The sequence below is a fragment of the Brachypodium distachyon genome, chromosome 2 (assembly GCF_000005505.3).
Source record: "Brachypodium distachyon strain Bd21 chromosome 2, Brachypodium_distachyon_v3.0, whole genome shotgun sequence".
Lineage (NCBI taxonomy): Eukaryota > Viridiplantae > Streptophyta > Magnoliopsida > Poales > Poaceae > Brachypodium > Brachypodium distachyon.
This window is the reverse complement of record NC_016132.3, coordinates 7,397,820-7,414,711: the sequence shown is the minus strand read 5'-3', so window position 1 is coordinate 7,414,711 and position 16,892 is coordinate 7,397,820. Positions and strand designations below refer to the sequence as shown.

At 47.7% G+C, this 16,892-nt stretch overlaps 1 protein-coding gene, 1 long non-coding RNA gene and 1 other non-coding gene across 3 annotated transcripts; 2 read left to right on the top strand and 1 right to left on the bottom strand.

Annotated features, from left to right (window-relative positions):
- Positions 1–4,009: 4,009 nt before the first annotated feature.
- LOC100839083 lies at positions 4,010–5,933 on the bottom strand. Its single transcript, XR_002963761.1, has one exon. It is a non-coding gene; the product is annotated as an uncharacterized LOC100839083 (transcript).
- Positions 5,934–10,710: 4,777 nt separating this feature from the next.
- Positions 10,711–13,147, top strand: LOC100837556 (pectinesterase). Its single transcript, XM_003566393.4, has 2 exons — positions 10,711–12,074; positions 12,169–13,147. The coding sequence occupies exons 1-2, from the start codon at positions 10,994–10,996 to the stop codon at positions 12,843–12,845; spliced, it is 1,758 nt and encodes a 585-aa protein (XP_003566441.1). The 5' UTR covers positions 10,711–10,993; the 3' UTR covers positions 12,846–13,147.
- A 944-nt stretch (positions 13,148–14,091) lies between these two features.
- Positions 14,092–15,581, top strand: LOC100836017. Its single transcript, XR_730283.3, has 2 exons — positions 14,092–14,284; positions 15,148–15,581. It is a non-coding gene; the product is annotated as an uncharacterized LOC100836017 (long non-coding RNA).
- Positions 15,582–16,892: the final 1,311 nt, after the last annotated feature.

Below are 16,892 nucleotides of genomic sequence, written 5' to 3'. Positions count from 1 at the left end.
AGTTCATTCGAATGCAAGGATGAGCTACTCCAGATTTCCTTTCCATTATTTGCCTTGACCGATTTGATATCACTTTAATTATTTGTTTTTTCGTGTGCATGGTGAGTGCCATGGCAGCACCAGTTTCAATTAAATGTCAAATAGATGAAGAACACCATGAAGCTCAGCACAGAGTCCCTGATGGAGAATGTTTTCCTCCAATAATAGGTTTGGTTTTTCTCCTTCCTCCGAAGGGATTAAGAATGAAAGGAAAGAAATCACTTTCCTCGGGATGAGGCTGGCAACAACATATGAATTGCTATTTTGGGATTTGCTCATGTGATTATACTGAGTTTGAAATTATCTTCTTGCCGCTTGAATTTCAATCAAATTCAGAAAAATTTATAGAGATGATCCTAAATCGTTCCTTACGTATGCTAGAGCCGGATGTACTCTGTAACCTGGAAAATGGACTTTGCAACAATACAACGATCTACTTTTGAGACAAGAGTAGAATGATTTGATTGCAGAGTAGCTATCTGTAACTATCGCTTCAAAATTGGATTGAATTTTATTATTTCTGCAACTAATTCAAATATATTTGTGTGCTCATTTTTCTGGTGTACCAGTGTGCATGGATCGTGTCTTTGAACGTGCACGCTTAAGTTGCTGCACCACAACGCATGTTTAAGTGGCTCGGTGAGTACTCCCTCCGTTCCAAAACACAACTCATATAGATTTGTACACTTGGACTAAGGCAGCTCTCGTTTCTAGTGTCTGACCACTCATATTGGATTAATAGTAAATAGATGTGACTAGTTATTGGCCGGGTGCGGGTTTCAAGAGAAAAATGAGGTGTGTTGTGGAACAAATGAGAAAAATCTATATGAGTTGTGTTTTGGAACGGAAGAAGTAGAATGGTAGTAAAAACAATACTTAAAAAAACCAAATTTAAAAGGCATGTCTATCTTGTAGGACGTGCGTGCACCTGCACACTTACTAGTATATCTGCAGTTGCTGAAGAGAAGTTCGTTGGTGACTGACTAGATGGTAGCAGTTTGATCTTTTGCTCCTTGGCTTGTACTCCCTTCGTTTTTTAATATAGGGCATAAAAAGTTTAGCGGTAATATTAACGCAACGAACTGAGACGCACCCCACGTCGCAGAGGTCGGACGCACACATGTTCTCCTCCTTGGCAACTGCCTGATAAGCATCATATTTGCACTGTTTTCTGGACATATTTCTATTTGAAATCTTGTGTTTTGAACTTTGAATTATTCTAAAATGCCAAGAGTTTATACAAATACTTGTAATATGTGACAAAAATTACATTGTCGCTTCTCTTTTGCAGTTAAGTGCGAAAATGCACATACTCTTCTCATTTTGGACGAGCTGCTGATGCACCTATACACCGAAGGACCTGAGCATAAGGAAAGAAGAAAGAAAGGGCTGAAGTGAAGAAAAAAAAGACCAACTTGCGAAAGAAGAAGAGAAGAGAAGGGCTTGGATGCAAAAATTGCCAAAGGGATTAAATCCCTAGTTCTGCCCTCGATCCCCTTGGTGCCTGGCACTTCTCCTTCCCCTGACCTCCTTCTCCACCACCGGCCGCCGCCGCGGCCAGGCCAGCGTGGCGGCGCGCCTCCGACGAAGTAGCTGCTGCCCCTTCCCGATCCACTACTACTGCTCCTCCTCGTCTCCAAGCTGCTGCTCCTCCTCGTACCCTCAAGCTGCTGCAGCAACTGAAGAACAAGCACCTCCGGCAAGCACGAGCGCCACTGCAACCCTCTTCCCTTCCTCAACTCCTTGCTGCCCCATCTCCTGAGTTAATCCCCATCTAAATCTCTCTCCCTTTTCCCCCTGTTGCTTGCTGTTTGTGTGAACTGAATTGAGAGAACTTGTGCTGATTTTGAGCACCTGCAACTTGTTTGTTTAAATGTCAGTGTGAGATCTTGTTAACTACTGAGTCTTTTCTCCTGAGAATTGTGTGTAATATGTACTAGTGATTGTGGTTTAAATTTCTGTGATAGTATACTTGTCTGTGCCCTGTTATGTACTCTTTCCCATACCTAAACAATTTGCTTCTATCCTTGTCTTATTTGTTAGCTCGCGAGATTACTTGCTGTCCCTGTTATTTGTCAATGTAGATCTGCCCTGTCTTTGATGTCTGCTTGTGAAGTAAAACAAAAATACTAAAAATATTGCACTATTTGTTACAAATTCCAGAATCAAATCTTGTGATCTAGCTTTAACCGAGCATTGTTGTCGGTGGAGAACCTCGACAAAAACTGCTATATTTGCATTGATCACTGCCTTTGACCAGCAGCAGAGAGCCGCATGGAACTTTGAAAGAAAAAAAATCGCACCGTTCAATACTCAGCAGAAGTGAATCTAATGCATGCATGCAACCATTAGGAAACTGCCTGCTGTGATTTTTCAGGTCGCGCTGGGCGCGTGGACGGGTAAGACGCTGCGCGCCTTATATTTTGCAAACCGGCTAAGATTTTTACACCCCCTACATAGAAAAACGGTGTTCTATGTGGGTTAATTTAAGGTGTGATACTAGTGGGTTATTAATTTATGTCCCAGTGCAAAACGGATTTGCTGTATCTAATCTATTGCCGCGTCATTAATCAGAAAATAAGGTACTCCCTCCTGTGCCAATCTTTTTGGAACAGAGGGAGTATCATCTTCCTAGTCGATCGTGTCTTTTGGTGAGTCCTGCGATAATTGCTCCGTTTTTCTCTTCTCTGGTTCTCATCTTGCATCTGCACACTAGACTGGCTATGGCGGACCTGGGCAAAAAAAAGAGTGACTTCAGTGGCAATGTCATCCTGGAATAGGTGGCGGTTGCCAACACTCCGGTGCTCAATCCCTTTTGACATGTCCCGTGCCTTTCTGAGAGACGACTTCGCTTCGGTTCTGAGTTCTGACATGCCCGAGGTCCATCCCACCGGTGCCGACCAAATCGTCGAACTGCCTGCAGATATGATGTGTGTTGAACTACAGAACTGATTGAGCAAGACCTTTTGACATGAATCTGCACCATCATATTTCCTTGGCTATCTATTATGTTTGAGGTGAAGAAACTTGTGCATTATTTTTTTTGCCAATACATATGTGCTTACGATGAACTCGGGGTCGGCTTTTGCCCAGACAGTACTAGCAATGCTGCTGAGCATCTTGACAACAAGTATTGAGCTTGCATATCTAAGATCACCTTCTTCAATGGTATCAAGCAAAGTTACACAATCTATAAAGAGGGGGAAAATCGTTCTGCAGCACTAGCAGGCAAAGAAAGCGAGGGCAATAGATTTTTTTAGCAGGCTTCCTTGAAATAATGTTGTAGCCTAGAACAAACAGATACAACAATCTCCAATGTCTTCACCTGAACTTTTCATTCAAGAATCATGGACACTACGAGATAACCTCTCACATTAGTCTCATTCAATATATGATACATCCGCTTGAATGTATTCTAGGGAAAAAAAAGTCTCATTCAAGAACTTGCAGGGACCTAGTTACCTTAAACAATTATATAAGTTATCTATGCATGATAGCATCTTATCTGGCAATAATCTGAAAAATCGTAAATAAGATAATGCCCAGGTATGAACACTGTAATTTCGGTGGTGCTGAGGAACTCTTTTGCAGTTCCTATTAATGCACCCGTGTGATCAAGAGAAACAGTGACAAAGAAAAAGCTCATTTCTGGTCTAACTGTTACAGTATGGTTGATGCAAATTGATCTTCAGTAATCTTTGTCTGGAAGCTGTAGAACGATGGCAAAGAGAAGCCAATGGGCCAGATCACGTTACTCTACTTATTCGGATATATGAAACTTGTGAAACTCTTACGTGTATTTCTTTTCTTTGTCTCTTTTGCTGGATTCGAATAATTCAACAGTTTAAAACTTCGATTCAGTTTCATTCAGAATAATAGCAACTGAGGCCTAGTGCTCTTTGGTCTAGAAATATCTGTTACTCCATTTAGTTTATGCTGAAAATCCGCAAGTCTTTTGATACTTGCAATATGCAGGGAATGGAAGAATGAATATTAATATGCTCAATATGACACACAAAAATGACTTGCAATTCCCACAACACCTTGGCATCTTGATTTATTCTAAAGATGAGTACATCTAACCAGGATTACATCTACAGAATCATGGCATAGAGTATATAACTTCTTGGTCATACTTTTCTTCTTCCCTCATATTCAAGCACCGTTAAGTCGAGGGTTCACCTTGGTGCGTACCAGTGAAGGAGGCCAAGCCATGATGTAGGGATATGAAACACCGGGTGAAAGCGCGTAGGACAGAGCTTATTCAGCTCCGAAGTTTCCAAGCAGAAGGATAGTAACAGCAAGGAGAATCATAGCGTGTCTCGTGGTAAGTAGACAAGTAAACACAGCCATCGACAATGGCCACAACCTTCAGTGCACTGTTATCCTCTAGTGAACACTTGGCCGCCTCAGCAATCTTCTTCAATTCAAATGCATTGTCCAGCATCCATGTCTCAACACCTTGGTCATTAGCTCTCCAGAGCCAAACAAACAAATTCAATTGAACCAAAGAGGTCATACAGAGATTTCCGTTCTTGGCCTCACCAACCCTAAACGCGTCTTGCCCTTCAAAAACCAGCTGCGGCAGATCGATTTGAGAGAATTCCAGTGTTGCAATGTCCAGCACACGTGCATGGTCTCGGCTTTCATCTGTCCAATAGACGAAACCATTCACCTACCAGTGTGATGCCAGCCCATGTCATCGTCATACCACGGGAAAATCTGCCACTCCCTGGCGTCCGATGAGAAGACAACGACGCACGCCCCCCACTGCTCTTCACAGACGCACAGAATGCGGAACGACCCACGGTCCTCTTGGTAGGAGAGGATGTGGAACTCAAGATACAGGTCACCATCGCAGAGCTGGGCGGGCGGCGTGGGGAAGAGATCCAGAGCCCGTGTGAGGGGATTGTAGGCGGCCATCTGTTCCGTGCTCCAGTTGACGAGAAGGACGCATCCATCACGGCAATCGATAATTGACCAATTGGGTACGGCGTCCTTGTCATCGTCCGGTAGGCCGGTGAGGAAGAAATCGGCGCCACGGATGGCGGCGGCGAGGTCTGCATCGGAGCGGCGGCGGAGGGGCGAGAAGGCAGGTATGGCGCTTTCGTACATATCGATGAAGAGACCGAGCAGGGGAGGCGGATGGAGCGCGCGGAAGCAACGGCGGAAGGAGGGGGACGAACGGACGGCATCGAGGAAGGAGCTGCAAGTGAGCGCGGCCCGGATGAGGCTAGGGAGCGAGGGGAGGCGGAGGAATATCTCACATAGGATGTCGCCGCTGAGGTCGCTAATGGTGGTGGGGGCGAGTGCTGGGGATTTCTTCATCGGCGGTGGCGGCAGTTCGTGGGAGGCCATGATGCGGCACAGAAAATGGTTGAAGATTGAGGAGCTGGAATAAAGCAAGGGCAGGGACTACCGGACGGACTGAGATCCAGCACCTTGGCTCTGTCTAGGCACGGGTTGCCTCGCGGCCAGCATCCACCGCCCATTTAAATCGGCCGGCCGGCAGAAATTGAAACAGAGCACCTCATGTTTTACCGAGTCAACGAATGCACAGTCGAAAAAACTCCATCGCGGGAGTTCTCGGCTTCTCACGCCAAACGTCGCCTCCCGCGCGCGCTCTCCCGTCGTCGCCGCCGCCGCCGCCGCTGCGCCGCGCGGGAGAGGGAGGAGAGCAAGCCGCCACTCGGTCCTCCGCCTCCACCCCCGCTGCGACGGCCGCCTCCGCCCCGCTCCGACTGCGACGGCCGCCTCCGCCCTTGCTCCGACGGCCGCCTCCGCTGCGACGGCCTCCTCCGCCTCCGCCCCCGCTGCGACTCTCTCCTTCCCGCTCTGACGGCCTCCTGCGCCACAGTGCCCAGCGATCTCCGGGCGTCGGAGGACTCCAAGAACAGAAGGTACCATCTTCCTAGTTTGCTGATTTTGGTGCTGTGTCATGCACTTTGTTTATGTGTGCCTATTTGAGCAAATTCTTGATGATTGGGATGTTGTGGTGCGCAATTTTGCAGAATTTGATTGCTGTGCTATGCAATTGTGAGTGTTCTGCACTCCCAAGTGTTTTGCAATGGAAGAAATTGACAAACGGATACCCAAGTCGGTATGAGGTTCAGAAATCCAGACGAAGCTTGGGTGTTTTGGGTTGCCTATGGGGGTCGTGCAGGGTTTTATGTGAGAAAAAGAAATAAAAATGTTAGCAAGTTTGATGGTGAAACGACTTCATGTAGATTTGTTTGTTCCAATGAGGGCCTTCGGAGAAAAAGGCAAACATTGGAAAATCAGCCAAAACGTTTTAGAGCTGAAAGAAGAACGGATTGCAAAGCTGGGATGACGATAACATTGGATCGAATGGCAAGAAACTATGGGCCAGATCAAGTTACTCTACTTATTCGGATATATGGAACTTATGAAACTCTTACATGATATGCATTGCATATTTCTTTTCTTCCTGTCTTTTGCTGGCTTCATATAATTCAACAGTTCAAAACTTTGATTCAGTTTCTTTCAGAATAATAGCAACTGTGGCCCAGTGCTCTTGGTCGAGAAATATTAGTTATCCTTTTAGTTTATGCTGAGAATTCACATAAACCTGTGACACTTACAATATGCAGGGAGTATGCTCAAATGCTCAATATGACACACAAAAGACTTGCAATTTCCACAACACCTTGATATCTTGATTTATTCTAAAGATGAGTAAATCTAACTAGGACTACATCTATAGAACCATGGCATGCCATCAGTTATTAATAACTAAAGTTAAAGAACAACAATATGACTTCTTGGTTACAGTTTTCTTAGTCCTACTAGTCAAGCATCGTTAAGTTGAGGGTTCACCTTATTGCGTACCAGTGAAGGAGGCCACGCCATGATGTATGGATATGAAACACCAGGGCGAACGCGAGTAGGACAGAGCTTATCCAGCTCTGATGTTTCCAAGCAAACAGATAGTAGCCAGCAGGAAGAACTTGTCACCTGGTAGTGGTAAGTCGACAAGTAGACATAGCCATTGACAATGCCACAATCTTCACTTCATCATAATCGTCTAGTGAACACTGAGCCGCCTCAACAATCTTCTTCAACAGAAATCCATAGTCCAGTATCCATCTATTGACACCTTGTTCATCAGCTCTCCAGACCCAAACAACCAGAGTCAATACAATTACTTGGACCATACAGAGCTTTCAATACTTGGTCTCACAAACCCCTAACGCTTCTTGCCCATGATCAATCACGGATGGCAGATCAATTTGAGAGAATTCCATCGTCACGGCCTTTAACTGTCCAATAGAGAAAACCATTCAACAATGTACCACTCTGAAGCCAGACCTTGTCATCAACATACCATGGGAAAACCTTCCACTCCCTGGCGTGTGATGCAAAGACAACGGCGCACGCTCCCCACACCTGTTGACAGATGCACAGAATGCAGAACGAACCACGGTCCTCTTCGTAGGAGAGTCTCTGGAAATCAACATACAGGTCACCAGCACAAAGCTGGTCGGGCGGTGTGGGGAAGAGATCCAGGGCCCGTGTGAGGGGATTGTAGGCAGCCATCTGTTTTGTGCTCCAATTGACGAGAAGGACGCATCCATCGCGGCAATCGCTAATTGACCAATTGGGCACGGCGTCCTTGTCGTCGTCCGGTAGCCGGGTGAGGAAAAAAATCGGTGCCGCGGATGGCAGCCGCGAGGTCCAGATCGGATTGCCGGCAGAGGGCAGAGAAGTCAGGTGTAGCTTTTTCAGTGGTATCGATGAAGAAACCGAGTAGGGGAGGTGAATGGAGCACGCGGAAGCGACTGCAGAAGGAGGGTGACGAACGGACGGCATCGAGGAAGGAGCTGCATGTGAGGGGAGGCGGAGGAATATCTCAAAGGATGTCGCTGCTGAGGTTGCTAATGGTGGTGGGCGCGAGTGTTGGGGATTTCTTCTTCTTCAGCGGCGGCAGCAGATCATGGGAGGCCATGGTGCGGCACAGGAAACAATTGAGGATTGAATAGAGGAGCTGAAAATAAAGCAAGGGCAGGGAGGCCACGCCACCCTGGCCCAAGAAGTCAGAACCAAAAGCAAATAACTGGCCCAGCATGAATAATTTTTTAGTGATGCTTCCCATAGTTTAGTTAGGAGCTCTTTATCGCTCCAGCATGGCAGGCATGTGTGGCTTGATAAGCCCTAGAACAATATTGTACCCATATTTTTGAATTAATAAAGCCGTGTCTTTCGCTTAAAAAAAAGTAAATTTCACAAATCGGTGTTTTCCATCTTCCAATCTCGTAGGTTTTCCATGAGGGCTCTGCCCTAGCCGTCATGGTTGAAGATTTAGTGTTTCCCTCGCTCCGGCCGCCGGCTTGGCGTTGCGAGGTCCCCCTTAGTTCCTCCTAAGAGTATACAGAAGTGTTTGCCTATTTCAATTGTTTGGTTCTGATCGGCAACGCAATGGCGAAGGTTATGATGCCGTCGTGAATAAAGGTACTCTAGTTTTTCCTTTGCTGTGGTGGTGCCTCAATGGGCGTTGCTGGGGAGTCAGAGATTTTTAATCCCCGTGAGTTTAGTATACCCGATCTTGTGGATCTTGGGTTTGTGTACTCGCAGATCCATTTATACGTATCTTTGAGTTTTTGTTAGTGTGTCATGGTGCTTTTGTTGTTTTATCTTTTGTAATTTTGAATTACTTCTCTGGCGTTCTGATGAAGATCTTGTGGTTCGACGACCTACACGTTAAGGGGATCATCCCCGGTCCAAGTACGTTCAACTCTCAAGGCTTCTCATCTTTTTTGATGAGCGACTCAAGGGGCTTTTCGAAACCTTCAAAGGTAGTAAAGTTCGTGCATGGATACCAGTAACGATGTTGCTGCTACAGTCTGATTGCAGTCTCTATGTTGAAGCCTCAGCAAAATTTCATGTTGCAAAGTATGATATCACGGAGAAGATGTCTTTAAGAGATTTCATTGTTCTTAATTATAGGAGTTACCTTATAGTTTCTAGAGTTTATGATCCAAAGCATTGTACCTGTAATGTTTCTTATGATTGAATAAAGTTACAGGTTATTCTAAAAAAGAGAAAGTAAATTTCACAAAACCACGGTTTTTGTGTCAGTCGTGTCGTTAAACCATAGTTAACGGAAAACCATTCACAAAACCACACATTTTGAGTCAAGTTGTCTCAGTCAGCCCGAAAACGAGTCTTTTGAAGGTTTTGCTTGATTTCTTACATGTGGGTCCACCTGTTGTACGCCACGTCAGCCCCAACCCGACCTGACCCGTTAGCCCGTGATTAAAGCCCCAGCCCTCTTCTCATTGCTGCAAGTTTTCGGGGCCGGCGTGGCGTTTGACAGGTGGGCCCCACGGGTAAAAAAATCAAGTAAAACCGCGAAACCACCTTGTTTCAGACAACTTGACTCAAAAAGTGTGGTTCTGCAAAAGGTTTTTCGTTAACTGTGATTCAGCGAGACAACTATCCCAAAAACTGTGGTTTTGCGAAATTTACTCAAGGATAAATTGCATACAAAATCCGGAAAATTAGAATTCCTGGAAAATATTCATGCGTCGCCGTTTGATTTGTAGATTGAAAGGACTCACTCACACTATTTCATTAGTCATTGTGTCCGTGCAATGCATGTATCGACTAATAATGAAAACTTATCTCTAATTTGAATTTACTGGATTTATTTGTAATTAATCGAGGATTTCCATAGTTGGTGAAATTTTATTAATAGTCATGACGTGATGTTAATATGATTACTTTTGTAATTAGTTCAGTTTTGGTAATTGATGGGTTTGGATGGCTGGTCAAATCATGGAGACAGATTATGAGACAAGGCCATGACTTGCCGCCGAGGTGCCAAGGCGACTTCCTCGGGCATATTACGGTGCTAAATTGTGTGGCAACAATGACGGTAAACAATTTATGCTTGGGGCACGGCTGACTTTCGACGTGTCAATTGTGCCTCCGTGTCTTCCTTCTTCGTTGTGGTGGTGTTGTGGGACACAAGCCTTGCATACTCCCTTTCACTTGTCATCGAAATCATATTTGCTGGTTGTCGGCGCGAGTGACCGGTTGTTTAGCATGTGCTTGAATGTGATGATTTGTCATGACAATGATATATAGATTGTGTGCCGGTAGCAAGGTTGGCTAGTGGTGTTCGAGGTGTTGCCATGTTTTATGACGACTTTGAAGCTTGTTGTAACACTTTTTCATGAATTTTTAGTTGATTAACTGAAAACTCTCTTTTTTTTCTTGATTTATGGATCAAGGCTTTGAACATGGGTAAAACTAGTACTCTAGTGAAGTTGAGTTCATGGAATATTTCTAATCAAACACTTTTAATTTTGGTGCTAATAAGTTTTTTTTTACAGCATAAGGTCCTAGGAATCATAACCGACTAACAAAACGAACCTCGAAGAGCCTGCATCGCCAAGCAAAACACGCGAATCCACCACCTTGAGTGTCCGTGCGTCCAGCGCCGGTGCAGCTGCCGCGACTACGATAAATTGCACGAGAAGCATGGCACAATCTGCATGCTCGAGTCATCACCCCAATTTGGAGAAGTCTTCGCGTTGCATATTTGCTTGCTTCCAAGCAGTTTTCCAAGTATCTGCCGACACTCGCAACACCGAGCCGGCCTAATCGGAATATATTATGATCAACTTACACATGTTACGCAGTGAAGTGTGTTCCATCGAAAAGGGGCGAATGCACTCTATGGCTTAATTAATCTGTGTAACGGAGCCAATCATTCGGCTCGAAACACACTTTTTCCTCAAGACCGTGTACAGTAGTTAGAATATTACTGTAGTTCATAAAGACCTGTATCCTCGCACACCTTTCTTCCACGAGAAACTATACCTTGCCTCCGGTTGCGCCAAGACAGATAAGATCACTTACACTGAGCGCATCCATCTATATACGCACGTCCCTTGGCCATGGCGATGCACTTCGCCCCCTCTATCAATCAATGGCGTCGTTCACGACACGTGGCAGTAAAGACACCTGCTGCCTAGTGCTGGTAGTGCTGCTGCTGGCGCTCCAGCTTGTTGCCCGCGGCAGCGATGGCGCCGCGGCGTTCTCCGGGCTGTACACGTTCCGCGGCCCGGGCGAGGCCGAGGCCTTCGAGGCCGCGCTGCTTCGCCAGGCGTGCTTCAACGTCTCCTCCTCGTCCGGGGGCGAGCAGGGCTGCGTGTCGCGCCTCGATACGGCGCGCGGCGGCGCAGGCAGTGGGCCCGTGCCGGTCCTGCGCGCCGCGCTCCGCGACACGCTCGGCGAGGCCGTGGGCGCCGCGGAGGCCGTGGCCGGGCTGGCGTCGCTGTCCAACCACGCGCGCGAGGAGATGGCCGTGCGCGACTGCGTGGAGCTGCTGGGTTACTCCGTGGACGAGCTCGGGTGGTCGCTCGACGCCATGGCCGACGACGCCTCCGTCGTCGACGCGGAGACGGAAGAGAAGGAGCAGCACGAGCGTGCCCGTTCGGCGGCATCGATGGCCGCCGAGGAGAGCCTGCACGCGTGGCTGAGCGCGGCGCTGGGCAACCAGGACACCTGCGTGCAGGGCTTCCACGGCACCAAGGACGGCCGCCTGCTGCGCCCCGTCGAGGCGTCCGTGGCGCGGCTCACGCAGCTCGTCGGCAACCTCCTCGCCATGCACCAGCGGCTCCGCAGCATCATGCCTCTGCACCAACACGGCAAGAACAGCACGGCTGATGAGCTGCCGCCGTGGGTGACGGACAGCGTCGACGAGGAGCTGGCGCGCGCCCACGGCGGGTCTAGCGGGAAGAAGAAGAAGGCGATGCGGGTGGATGTCGTTGTGGCGCAGGACGGGAGCGGCAGGTACCGGACCGTGGGCGAGGCCGTGGCGCGCGCGCCGAGCCACAGCCGACGCAGGTACGTCATCTACGTGAAGCGCGGCGTGTACCACGAGAACGTGGACGTGACCAAGAAGAAGACCAACCTGGCGCTCGTCGGCGAGGGCATGGGCGAGACCGTCATCACCGGCAGCCGCAGCTTCTCTTCCGGCTGGACCACCTTCCGCAGCGCCACCGTCGGTACGTAAAAGAACCGCGCGGTGCCGAGAGTAAATTCCAAGCGAGATGCACGTGCAACTTGTGACAAAATCTGGTATTTTTGCTTTGCGTGCAGCGGTGTCGGGCGCGGGGTTCCTGGCGCGGGACCTGACGATCCGGAACACGGCGGGGCCGGGGGCGCGGCAGGCGGTGGCGCTGCGGGTGGACTCGGACCGGTCCGCCTTCTACCGCGTGGCACTCGAGGGCCACCAGGACACGCTCTACGCGCACTCGCTCCGCCAGTTCTACCGCGACTGCCGCGTCTCCGGCACCGTCGACTTCGTCTTCGGCAACGCCGCGGCGGTCATCCAGCGGACGCTGCTCGCCACGCTGCCGCTGGCCCCGGGCCAGACGGCGGGCACGGTCACGGCGCAGGGCCGCAAGGACCCGAACCAGAGCACGGGGTTCGCGCTCCACAACTGCGTCGTGCAGGCCCAGCACCCGACCTACCTGGGCCGGCCCTGGAGGCCCTTCTCGCGGGTGGTCGTCATGGAATCCTACCTGGGCCCCGGCGTGCGCGCGCAAGGGTGGTTGGAGTGGGCCGGGAATGCCGGGCTGGGGACGGTGTTCTATGGGGAGTACAGGAACTTCGGGCCCGGGGCCGGGGTCGCCGGGAGGGTCAGGTGGCCTGGGTACCACGTGATCTTTGACCCGGCGTGGGCCGGCCGATTCACCGTGCGGCGGTTCATCGATGGGATCGCGTGGCTGCCGTCCACCGGCGTCACCTTCACCGCCGACTTGATCAAGAAATGAATGACGTGCGAATCACCGTGCTCCTGCATAGTAGTTTCATTAGTTTGGATGGGTGGAAATATGCGATCGATGTATTCCTTCTCTTCTTTTTGTAAGGTGAAAATTTGGGTGCAAACCTAGTTACTCCAATATTTGTTTGTTTGAAAGAGAGCTAAACCAAATATAACATGCTCTAGTCTTGTCTAAGTCAAATTTCTTAAAATTTGACCAAATTTGTAAGTAAATTAGGACGTGGGTTGTGAAATTGTTGTGACCTTATAGATTCACACTCAGTTAATAATACTGCTTGCTTTGCTTCTGGATATAGCACGTGCCCATGCCATCGGAAGATAGAACTCCTGGACGACGCTTGCAATTACCTCGCCTCCGCGGCGAGTTCCACACACAACACAATCAATCACCATTGCTTGATGTCTTGATTTGCTTCGTAGAGGCGTGCGCGCTTGGCTGCACTATGCAGCACGTATGGTGCAAGGTAACATTGTGGCCGAAATTCACCTTGAGTTGTACTCCGTGCGTGCTGGAAATTCACCTTGACATTGTGGAAGATCAATAACCCAACAGCAATTAATTAGAGATCCACAATTATGAGTTTTGGAATCATTTTATCATTCCAGCAACACATGTCTACCAGCATGAATCGGGCATGAACTTCTAGTGCAGATCCACAGCCCGATCCAAACCCCAAAATTAGTGGGGGTTTTTTTCCGAGAACAAGACACCGAAAATTAGTACCCGCAAGACATACAAAATCATCAGACTCTGGGTACAAGACGATATTCGAGGACAGCGAAATCTCGAAGTCGTCCGACCCCGTTGGGCCCACTCTTCTGAACCGAAGCCTTCCATGTCGCCGGAGTCATCGTGCAAGCCATCGCACCACGTCGACACGCTCGCAGGAGAAGACGATGGGGGGCGATGACATGCTTCATGTTTGAACTTGTGACGCAGGCGGAACACAGCACGTTCGACGACGAGGAGAGGATCGCGGCGGCGTGATAGCTATGACTAATCAGGACGGCAAATTTTGGAATTGTCCTGATTGACGAGATCGATTTGCATGTCCTGATAGACGTGATTGCCAGTAGCATACAGTTCTTGACGACGTCAAAATAAGGGAATATTTGGTGTGGTTTGCGCGGGCGCACTAATATTTTTCTTCTTGTCGTCAAAAACATCCCGTGTAACGTGCAGACATTCACGCCTCAAAATTTGGTTTCCCGTAGTGCCCTTGCCTGCCGCGCCAAACTACACCCCCGGCCACGCTCTCCTCCCCTTCCTATTTTTTCCCCTTCAAAAGACGACGCAGCACAGCCTTGCTTGCATCCTCGTCATCCTCGCCTGGACTCCCCTCTCTCTCGAGATCGCTCCGACGCCACCTCCATCTCCTCAGCGCGGCAGCAGATCGCGAGAACTCCCCGGCCGGTGCAGAGATCAAGGTATTCCCGAGACCGCACTCTCCTTGCTATCGCCGATTCCTTCTGCCACGGCCAAATGAATATTTCGGTTCCGGCTGCTGTGGAGCAATTCTGGATCTCGAATTGTTCTAGTGGATCGCCTCCGGCTACTTAATTGTCCGCGGTAGATCCCGGTTTTCCGTCTAGGTTTCAGTGAGTAATGTCGATTTCTGCGTGTAATTGTACTGCCGTTGCAAAAAGAGTGGGGTTCTTCAGACAACGAAGCTCGAGACATGGATGGACGAACTCCGAAATTCGTGCCACTGTTTTCGATCCCTGTTCCTCAAGTGCAGGACCCATCACTCATGGCTTCCATTCAGGCATGGACTTCCATGACCCTGATCTGAATACTACCAGGCTCTTCTATTATTTTGATTTTAAGCCGGAGCAGATGACACCTGCAACTGCAATCGACCTGACAACATCAGTTTCTGTACTTTCTTTTCAATAATTCCTTCGCCTAATAAACCTAACGAATGGATCTACTGGCATGAACTCTGATTTTGCTTGTTTAACTGTTAAATGTTACCAGTACATTGTTTTGATTTCCTATCAAGAAAGAAAGTACTACATTGTTTTGACGCATGGAGGATGCAAATGTGCCATATCACCCTAATAGCATGTTTATAAGTTTTTTGTACGACCTGGTGCCTGCCTGGCTGATTGATCTTGCATGTCCCGCGGTTCATAAGCTTATAGTCCAGTTTTACTTACGTTTGATGTACAATTGAAATCCTTCTATGTTTTATAACTGTTCAGCGAAATGCCGAAATCATAGCAGTGCTTTACAGAAAATTCCTATGCAACTATGCTGATTCTAGTTATTTTCTTGGCATTGTCCGAAGTGAAACATGGCGAAGATCAAGCCAAGAGCACTACTGGCACAGAGCAAGCAGAAGAAGAGCCCTACTAAAATCGGGCCGACCATGATCGTCTACATCGCCCTGGCCGCCCTGGTCGTGTCTTCAGTTTATGCTTACAAGTACTGGATGGGCAAAGGGCCAGCTGGAGCAGAAGGTGTTATGGGAAACTAAGCCCAAGTATGCAGTCGATTGATTTTGTATTCATGTTGGTTATTATCTTGCTCACTGATTTTTGTAGTTACAGTCCGGTAAATGGAAGTGTGGAACAGAGACAGAATGTGCTATGTTTAGTTCTACCCCCTGGTACATTGTATCATTATTTGTTATTATGTTATAATTCTTTCTTTGACATGCATGATCTGGGATAATCTTGATGGAATGGTATCCATGGCAGTTGTGGTCTGCCTAGTTTTTTTTGACGAAAATGGTCTGCCTAGTTCTTGTTATGGTTTACTGCCACGGAAGTGATCTCTGTGGCTGCTCAAACAAAAGTTGTTGTGAGTTTCTTCATGATTTTGCGTGTGGCAATTATATTATTCTTGAAATATCCAATTGATTGTTATTCATTACCATGTCGCAATTGATCAGGAAAGACAAATCACATGAAAGTACATGCATGATGCATGGTACATGGTACCGCTGCAGGGTGGATTCGGTCGGTTGTTGCGCCGTTTCTATCAGTTCAGCAGATGGATGTCTCGTTCTCCGTTCTGTTGCACCATCTGATTGCAATGATTCTTTTCTTTTTCAGACGCAATTTTGTTCCTGTGAACTATAGAACGAGTGCTAATGTCATAACGTTCATAACTTCTGCTCTTAAATCCGTCCATTTTTTTAGAAAGGTATGTTGATTAGGAACTGAAATACAGTCGTCCCTGACAAAAAGGATCCAGACGGCAGTGCGGAAATCAGTGTTGCCGATGTTGGCGAGAGTGTGGCTGACTACGGGTTGATAAGTTGTGGGCTTGTGGCGAGGCATAAAAAATGTGGTGCAGAATTTGCTTGCACAAGTTAGGCAAACTTTGGTAACAGTATGAATGTGTGACATGTGGTGCAGACTGCTAAAAAAGTGAGCCATGTCACACTTGTTGATGTCAAATAAACACTAGCCTAACTTAGCTGCCCCACTTGAGGCAAGATTTGACAAAATGTGGACATGCCTTACATGTAGTGTTCTACTAATCTCCTCAATAGAAGTTGTTCCTTGAAGTAATTTCTTGACTAATCTCCTCAATAGAAGTTTTTCCTTGAAGTAATTAGCTTTGAAATCGCTATTGGGGACCGGGGTACGCTCGATTGTTGTAGCGTGTACCATCTCGATCAAGTAAGAGCATGAGCACAAAGAAACAATGTCCATCTGCTAGATCGGACAGAAGAAAATTAGTCGCATGCTAAGATAAAGAACATATGCTCCTCAGATTTTCTGAAAGCTAAAACCAGAAATTTGTAGCAAAAAATCGAAGAAAAGGAGGAGGGGACTACTGGACATGCTTAAAGACTAATTGTATAGTTTACCAGGTACTAACTCTCACTCCATCCCATATTAAGTGTTGCAAATTTGTAGATATGTATGTATCTACACATTATAACGCGTCTAGATACGTGCGTATCTAATCAAAGTTGCGGCATTTAATGAGACGGATAGAGTACTACGTTTCATTTCCCTAAAAAGAGATGCTGCATTACGTGAGATCCTCGAACTATTTGGATGTCTTTGCATATATCCC

Coding starts and splice junctions, on each gene's coding strand:
- LOC100837556 (XM_003566393.4), top strand. CDS start 10,994: ATGGCGTCGTTCACGACACGTGGCAGTAAAGACACCTGCTGCCTAGTG. Junction 12,075..12,168: donor CTTCCGCAGCGCCACCGTCG/GTACGTAAAAGA, acceptor CTTTGCGTGCAG/CGGTGTCGGGCGCGGGGTTC.